Source organism: Alligator sinensis, unplaced genomic scaffold (assembly GCF_000455745.1).
Source record: "Alligator sinensis unplaced genomic scaffold, ASM45574v1 scaffold251_1, whole genome shotgun sequence".
Classification (NCBI taxonomy): Eukaryota; Metazoa; Chordata; order Crocodylia; family Alligatoridae; genus Alligator; species Alligator sinensis.
The window spans coordinates 436,543-445,944 of record NW_005842503.1 but is presented as its reverse complement, the minus strand read 5'-3'; the positions used below and the strand labels follow the sequence as shown (position 1 = coordinate 445,944).

Below are 9,402 nucleotides of genomic sequence, written 5' to 3'. Positions count from 1 at the left end.
CTTTGTCAGATGTGTTTGGTTTGCAAGTAAACAGAGGCTTTGGTTAGGATTAGGACACATACCAGCCATTATATATTACTCTTTTCTTGCATGTCTTAGTACCTTCCCAGGAGCAGAGACTATATTATCAGCCAGAAGTGCAGGGTGGAACAGAGAACAGATATTGGTAGAAGAGGTAAGAATATGTGTGTGGTCAGGAAATGCCTGAATGAGGAATGTGAACTTAGTCTGGACTCATCTGTCTCCTGTTTGATCATTCTGTAAGCTGTATCTAACAGAAAATTGCCCTTGCAAGTCCCTGTTGATCAACAGCAAATAGGAGCTCATTTTCTTTTTTCGTAATCACCCGAATGAACTGTGTGAACACTAAACAAAACCTATATATTTCAATGATGTAAGTTTCTGAATTAACCTCAAGGCTAGGTACAGACTGTCAAAAAGCTCGAGGCTGAATCAATTCAGTCTTTGCAGGTTAGTCCAAACTGCACAGATTAAATTGAAACAGAAGTGAACAGACATTTACCTTTGATTCAAGAAATACAGCCACATGTCTGCTGTGGCTCAGGACAGAAGCCAGGGGGTACTAAAGCAGGGCTTTCTGCCATTGTGTTCACTTCCTGCTGCCCCCAAGGTCTCTAGGATTTGCAATCCAGAATTACAGCAGCAGGACTCTGCAGGGTTACTTCCTCTTCCTGCTTCCAGGTGCCTCTGGGATTTGTGGCCCACAGTTGGAGTCAGCAGTATGTTTGAGCAGGGGAAGGGATGTTTAACCTTCCTCTTTGGCCCCAGACCTGAGCCAGGGTTTGTCTGGGGGGGCAGACCTGCCCCCTCTTCAGACTAGGCTTCTCTCACCTCCTTTATCTGCCAGCCCTCACTGTTCCAGCTAGGCAACAGAGGGGTGGGGCCAGTCCTGCTCTCTGGAGCAGACAGTACAACCCAGCCCAGAGCTGAAAAGCATGCTGGGAAGCCAGGGGATTCTGATTTATGTTGAACCAGGAAGAGGTCTGGGACTGAAATTTTGTAAACCGGTTTGACCCAAATCAGTTAAATCTAACACTACATTGAACCAGGTTTATCTTAAACCAGTTTCAGTCAATTTGAACCTGGTTTATATGCACTGAGCTTCTGTTCTGTTACAGGTTTAAATCAGTTTCTTATTTCTTAAACTGGTTTATGTGCAACTTCTGTCCCCAGTCTGAGAGAAGTTTTAACCATCCCCTCTCACCCTCATTGTTTGAGATCTATATAATTTCAGATGCAGTTAACATACGTAAGAGAAAAAGCTGTCTTTGGTTCTTCATTATTATGATATTTATTTCTGAAAGCAGGCCACTTTAGAAATGGCAGGATGTGTTGTGTGGTGATAATTGATTACACAGCTAGTGAGGGCCTGAGAATATATTTCACTTTATGGTACTTTTTTTAGGGATAGTTGCATAATATTTGAAGGGTCAGCGCATATCTGATGCATAGTGAATGTGCATCCTTTAAGAGGCTGCTTGTCACAATGAGCCAGAGTGTAGAATTTACTTTTACAGGTGGAGCACAGTTAACAATTCTGCCCAGCCAGAGTAAGGTTGTGCTCACTTTCTCTGGTTTTGTTCGTTCTGCCAACAGAAGGAGCACAGAGAAGTATAAATATGCTTCAAAAGTCTGCAGATTGAATTTGGTATTTATGAGGTCCAGTTTGGACATGTGAACTCATCTTGAGCCATGCTTCTCTAGGCAAGTGGTCCCATAGGCTAGGGACAAACATTACCACAAACTGGTTTAAGTGATCAGAAACTGGTTTAAACCTGTAACAGAACAGATGTTCAGTACACATAAACCAGTTTGAGAATGGTTGAAACCGGTTTGAGATAAACCTGGTTGAATGTAGTACCAGGCTTAACTGATTTGGCTCAGACCAGTTTATGCAATGTCTGCCCCAGACCCCTTGCTGGTTTAAGTTCAATCAGAGTCCCCCAGCATCCTAACATGCTCTCTGGCTGGGCGGGGCTCTCTGCTCCACAGCAGAGCTGGCTCCTCCCCTCTGCTCCCTGGCTGGAGCTCGGTACAGACTTGCAGGCACCAGCAGAGTCTGCTGGCTACCCCGTGCCCCCCTCTCCTCCCCCTGTCACCACTCACTGCTTAAGCAGAGATCCCTTCCTCCTCTCTGCCACAGCATGGAGCCCATAGCCAGCATGTGGTATGCTAGTTAATACCAAGAGATGTCTGTGAGTGTCTCTCTCTCTCCAATATCACTGGGATAGGCAGACAGAACAGTGACCACTTAAGGCTTTTGGAGCTAATCAATAGGTCAGCTGGTAAGCTGTTTAAGAAGTTTGAAGTAATGTGGAGAGAGGCTATTTGTTTTGGTAATTGGGTGATAAAGACCATTATCAGCCCCCCTCCCACCCCCTGGCTGGCTTGCTTGTCTCTCAGTTTGCTGCAGACAGTATGATGAAGCAGGGAGAGAGATTGAAAAGCTCTGTATCATCAACAGATGCATACACTACATATCCTCCATTGCCTCAGAGTGCTAGCTCAGGGCTGGGGGCTGGCAACACTCCTGCCCCTTGAGCAGCCAGCAAGGAAAAGCCTGGGACTGTGCAGACAGACCTCCCTACTGAGAGAGTCCTGCTGGGGCCTGGCTGCGCTCCCCTCAGCCTAGCTCCCTACAGAAGGGGGAAGGGAGGGCTGGTGTAGTGACCCTTGACTTCTAGCCTGAGACACTGCAGGCATGTGCCTGAATTTCCTCAGTCCTGAGAGAATGTCCAGTTTCACTCCAGTTCAGCCTAGTCAGGTTAGACTAACCTGCAAAGGTTGAAACAATTCAGGCTCAGGCTTTTTGAATGTCTGTCCCTAGCCATTGTAATTAATGGAGACCACTTTAGAAGTGGTAAGACTCTGTCAGTAAGGGTATCAGAATCTGGCCCTCAAACTTTTATACTAAGTAATAATGATGCACTGTTGTTACAAAACTACTTTTCAGTGTAGTGATTTTTTTTCCCCCCAGTGGTAGCTGGGGTTGATTTATTTAATAGACTTTGTACTCAAAACCACTTAACTGATCAATTACAATGTTGCTTTTCTTCAATTCTTTTCTTTATGTATGTACTGTAGGAACAGAACATGCCAGGAACTTAAAAAAAAGGAGTAGGTGTATTCCTACCTTAATTACTAGGAATGCCTATGTCTGGAAGCATTAGAGCATTTTTATAGTTTCTGAGTACTTGCGGTTGAGATGCAGAAGTAACTTTCTTTTTTTTCCCCCTTTTTTCTTTTGAATGCAGAATTATGGTTTGGAAACAGAAAATCTAAAAACTCTTTCTCACAAGCTAAACGCATCTGCCAAGAATCTGCAAAACTTCATAACTGGAAGGAGGAGGAGTGGTCACTATGATGGCAGAAGCAGTAGAAAATTACCAAATGATTTCCTGACATCGGTGGTGGATCTGATAGGAGCGGCTAAAAGTCTGCTGGCTTGGCTGGACAGGTAAAATCTCCCAAATGTTTCACAGGTAACCAGTTCACGCATGCACACAAACAAGCCTTTTTGATGTAAATTTATATGAACATTAGAGTGCAAGTGAAAACAGTCTATTTATTTTAAAGAATGGACATCTTCAATTGATTTTTAAAAATGAGAGCCTCAGCATGTGATTTGGATTGTACTCAAGGTAGTGTCTGTAAGTGTATAACATCAGTAGGCATTTCTGGAAAAATATTAGAGGAGAAAAGAAATATTAGGCAAGATGTTTATTTTTTGGATATTAATATAAGATTAACACTCAAACTAATTCCTTTGAATTACTGAATTGGCAAAAATTGTGAATATACTTCCATTGTACCCATGCTACTATTTAGTTCTACAGTTCTTCTATTGCAGCTCAATATTTAAATAAAATTATAGAATACTTTGAAGACCTATACACAACTGGAACTTTTTTGGTCTGCTGTTTTTTATCGCATGCTCCTAGGTCCAGATCCAGTTCATATTATCATCAGAGATAAGACTTGTATTGAAATAAATAGATACAGGATTAGGTTTTACTGCTAATAATAAATAACTTCTTAGAACCAGGGTTGACTGCTCTCTTTACTATTTACCTGTGTCCATACTTTGTTTGTCATGGTGCCAAGATTCTCTAGGTAGTAAATTTGAAGGCGATTATTGCGATTTCTTAGCTCATTATTCTGCCTTTAATTATATGCTTTTATAAAATACTTCATGAGTCATTTTATAATGAGCAGAAATACATGGCTTGTTTTGTTTTGATTAGAAGGTGGTGTTGGTACAAGGTAGACTGTCCCCCTCAGCTGAAGCTGTGATTAAATAAAATGGGGTGCATCTGTGTGCCTGTGCTTCTGAGATCCCAAGCATATTTTTCAGTTGGGAAAATTACCTTTGTGCCCTAGAAAGAAATAATCTGGAAAAAAGTGATTTGTTGCAAATAAGGCATGTGCCTATCCACCTTTTAAACAAAATTTACTGTAAAGCCATGCTTTTACCCTGTAATCGCTACTGAATCTCCCATTTTTAAATCTGAAAAGTCTGGGCTAAAATTGGAAAGCAGGTGATGAAAAACATGTCTAGTAATTTAAGGAATAAGTGGTTACACTGGACATAGTTTAACATGTGTTGCTGTAAGTTTTTAAAAGCAGTACAATCATTTTCTTTTAAAATGAGCACCCAAACTTGATCTCTCTTGAATGTATTTTAGTCACCTAAATATATGCTTAGGGGCTGCGTTCAGAAATGTAGAGGCGTACACTTGCAGCGGCACAAATTGTCACAAAGCGCCTCTGCATGTGCACTTCATTGCAGGACAGATTATCTTGCAGCCAGCAAACTGCCATTGCCCAGCTCCTCCTGGCTCTTCAGGAAAGGCTGCTCCCCTTTGTTTTAGATATAAAGCCAAGGGTCACAGCTAGTGAATTGGTTTGGGCTCAGCAATTCCTTTCATCTTACCCGTTGTTTCTAAAGGAATTTATTTCAGTCGTGTAATACAATAGACCCACGGGATCCTAAACTTTCTGGACTAGTGGATCACTGTGAACCTTTAATACTTCTGGACGCATTCATATTTAGTTCATCAAACTTTTAAAGTGCTAGGGCCCAGGTGCTGTATGGTGACCACTTAACCATGGCATTAAAGACCATGATTTCACAACCACTGCAGACAGACCAGAAAAATTAGGAGACAATCACTAAAATCATTTTAAGCATAGATCCCACTCTCTGTTACTCTTGTGTTCTGCATTCATCTGAAGTTATGGTTGCTTATCTTTTCTGAAAACAAAGTCCCCATCCGCAAAAGGCAGTGAAAATGAGAGGCTGATTTTGAAAATGTTATTTGTAGTGTTTGAAAGAAGCTTCCTCTTTAAGCAATATTTTAATTTCAATCAGATATCCAGCAAACAGTTATTTTGAGGATGTACATGACTTAGGCACATTCTTGTGGTGTGTATTTTGGAATATTCTAAGAGAGGCAAGGATTTTCTGTTGGATCACCTGCATGGCTGGGATAAAGTAAACTTTTGAATGCAAGGTATTCTTTGAATGCGTAGTAGTTTTTCAGTCAGTAGGTCCATTTGTTCTTCTCTGGAAGGTCATAAAGACAGGGATGGGGGCAGGTAATGATTATATATTCTTCTCCTCTAAGAGAATGAACATTTAAAAATCCACAAGGGTGTTCTGCCTATTATGTTCCTTTTAAATAAATGGTTTTTTTTGTGGTGGGGTTTAACAGAGACTTGGTTTTGTTTCATTCAGTCTGACTAATAGTTTGGCTATGAGTACCTTTATACATAAATATTTTTTGCTAAAACACAAAACAACCTAAAATGGGTTGAATTGATTTTAAATAGATCCAACGCTTTGATGATAGGTTCTCTTAGTAGATAGATCTATTTTGTGTTTTCTTCATCATCTAGATGATCTGAAGATACTTTATTTATATGGCTTTTATACTCTGAGTAGCTAAAGCTTATGAGTGCTTTTCAATGGAAATTTCAAGGATATCTGCATTTTATATCTTAGTGTATTTTTTTCCATTCAGCTTTATTACTGTATAGGGGTGAGTGTGCAATGAAACTCAATTGAGCTTTCACCCTGTAAGGGGAAAATGAAGGCAGCATCTGTGTGAATGGGTGAGGGTTGTAAGTGTGTCTGCATACTGACAATAGTTTGCAGCCCTTGGGTCACTTGATGTATTTCTGCCCCAGTGCATAACAGTGCTGTAATCCACTCCACTGTGACACCCAGGCTTGGTTACTACTGTACATATCTGTTCAGCCACCCTAGAAAAATTGCCCAGTGGCTCCAGCTGGTACTGAATGCAGTTTTTTGCTGCTTGGATGAAGTGAACCTCTATGCTAACAATCTCTTACTATACAAATGCACGTTTAAAGTGCTGATTGCTTAAGGCTAGTGTCCTGCTTCCCTTCAGGGGCCTCTTGGAACTGTAGGCTGCCTATATAGGTGCTTGGAGGTGGTGGTGGTGGGGCAGTTAAATTTGACTAGTTCCCAGAGAGCTGCTTTAATTATAACAGCTCACCATCACATGTATTGAGCTCCTTCCCTTCCCCCGAGTTTCAAAATGGCCATGGGGGCTTTTTAACTGACAATGAAGCAACTCAATTAATCGAGTCTGCTCTGACACGTTCTAATTAGAACATGAACGAACATGTCTATAGGCAGCGTTAAATTAATGAGCATCTGGCACTGGTTAGGACTCGTCCCTTTTTAAACCACACTTAAGCTACATTTAAAAATATTTTTATTTAATTTAACAGTAGGAATTGGGGATATATTTTTTTCAGAACACTGCCAAACCTCGATTTTGAGATGATCAAAGTACTGGTACTTTTTTAGGACATCTGGGGTGCCTATAGACGAGCAGTGAGGCAGCCAACACCTTACACTTGCATTGGTATACTAAAAGACAAGCTTTAGTTAAAGCACCCCACCACCATTTTTCAGTGTGGGGATGCTGATGCACGAGATGCTCCGGGTGTTTTAATTAGAGTGGATCTTGGAGCCACTCTAATTAAAGCACCCCTCTGCCCCCAACTCCTGGAGCACATCTATAAACACCCCTGGATTCTGGAATTTGCTTTCAGAAAAACTCTGCTGTCCTCAGAGTTCTTAACCCAAACTTGTTAATGTTCTATGACCTCAAATCCCCTTGAATAATTTTGCCTTTTAAATCTTTTTTTTGGTGAGAGAAATTTTGGGGACCTTGGGTGTGCTAACAGTTTTGGCCTACGGGCCTCTACAACTTCAGCATCCATAAGGAACTACCTTGCACTAGTTTATCAGGAAATTCGTGGGTCAGTCAGAACTGTGCCATATTTGTGAATATATTTTTGTGAAGGAAAATTATTTAAATTATTATGTGCTCATACAATTGCCTTATACTGTTACTGCTTTAAACCTATCCCACAGTGAGTAGCAGCCGTTATTTATACAGTAACAGGAATCTATTTTTCTTTCTTATTAATATATGACATCATTCTGAATTCTTCTATTCTAACACCTTAGCGCACTGTTTTTCCTGTTCTGTAAAAGTGAGGTATTCCATTCTTCAGAGTGAACTCTTCAATGCTGCATTTGTCAGTACTGATCTGTTTAATTACTAAGAACACCTGTAACATTTTGGTGGAATGTGTTTCTCTGCATCTCTTTTCAATTGATATTTGCTATATCATATGCAACCATCAAATATGGAGACACCTAATTTTCTATTTAAACGATCGTTCTGATCAAATTGTCAAAGCACTGCTTTGTGCTTCTGGCCACAAGGCAGCGAAATTATACACGACAGCTCTACAGCAGCAACTGTAATGAGTATAGAGTGCTTTTTCACTTTTTCATTCAAATGTTCAGAAGCGAAATAGGTGAATAAGGGTCTAGGAAAATTTGAACATTCACAATCAAAAGAACTCTGTTGAAAGGAAAATAAACTGAACTAACTGTTAATGAAAACCATTAAAAGAAATGAAAAGCGGCACATAATGAACTTCCACCTTTCTAAAATGAAGTGGGGATTAAATCAAATTGAACTGAAAATGTGTGCGTCTGCTGGAGATGTATTAAATTAAGGCAAACTAGAATGGTAATTTATTACAAAAAGGTAAAACTAGAAAGTAATACCTCCATGGTAGTATACTTGCAGTTGCATAATACACTGAAATTCTTTGATGTAAAACAACTTTGTGAAAATTATCTTCTTACTGAGTAGATTACTATATCAGGTCACTAAACTGAGAATAGTGCCTTGTTATTCTTATTAGCATTGAAAAGCCATCTCAAGCAAGTTAGTTCCATCTTGCTGTATGCTCAGGACTATTGTTTCCTAAGTTCCAAGTAGTGCCATAGATCTAGATCTAAATATCTAGATATATAGACATTGATCTTCATTGAAAGCATTTTGTATAAATGTAATTTTGGAGGTTCCATTTTCACTGTTTTGATCATTTTTATATCAGATATTACTTTTTTCTACATGAGAATACCAAATACCAAATCTCCAGCAGCTTTATTTATGGTTCAATTAGCCAGATTGTCCCTTTAGTTCAGAAATTCTCAACCTTTATGGACTCAAGACAGCCTCTCGGTAGTTTCAGGATACCCCTGGGAAAAATTAGTACTTAGTTCTCACTCATTTTTTGACTACAGAAAAACAATAGAGCAATTCTTCTTTTTGAAAGAACATCAAGCTCTCCAGGGTACCGTGGCACCTAGCTGAGAATCACTGCTTTAGTGTGATACCTGAGCAGTTGCAACACTGGGGGACTCTGACATCATCAAAGTGTCATCTGGGAGAGCACTGCTGAGAGAACATTTACTTTGTAAAGTGGTGCACCAGCGTTTTCACCTAATACTTTATTTGCAACATGGCTAATTGCATTTTCTTGTATTTTGCACCCATTCACATTTTCTTTTCCCTGCTTCTGAATGTTTCCCACCCATTTTTATGGCCTGTACTTATGCAGTTCCATCTGAAGTTCTGAAATGAGACCTCTGATATATGAACCCAAATGCTTCTCAGCCAAACAGTGTATTCATTGTCCCAGTACCTGTGAGATGTAAAGACATAGTTATCCTTTGTTTATAAATGGGGAACTGACACTTAAGTGATTTGACCCATGACAGGCAGGAAATGTGCAACAGAACCAAGAAATTAACACAGAATTCCTATGCCCTAGTTGAGTCTGTTTGTGTTCTAACCCTAACACCATTCTTTGTGTCATACAGTTCAGCCATCTACTGAACTGACAGATGGAAAAAAATTTATTTATTTCATCCAGAGAGTTGGTCAGAGTCTCAGGGACCCTATTCCCTGAACAGCACCCCTCCTTCCCCCCAGTGCTGCAAAATCAAGACACAAAAGGGTCTTTTAAATTTCCATTAGG

At 40.1% G+C, this 9,402-nt stretch overlaps 1 protein-coding gene across 1 annotated transcript in view; it reads left to right on the top strand.

Moving 5' to 3' along the window:
• The window catches only part of CNKSR2 (connector enhancer of kinase suppressor of Ras 2), a 322,916-nt gene that overhangs the window by 18,640 nt on the left and 294,874 nt on the right, over positions 1–9,402 (top strand). The window contains exon 3 of the mRNA XM_025213030.1: positions 3,276–3,478. Within this exon, the coding sequence (XP_025068815.1) occupies positions 3,276–3,478 (203 nt within the window). The remainder of the gene's footprint in view (positions 1–3,275; positions 3,479–9,402) is intronic.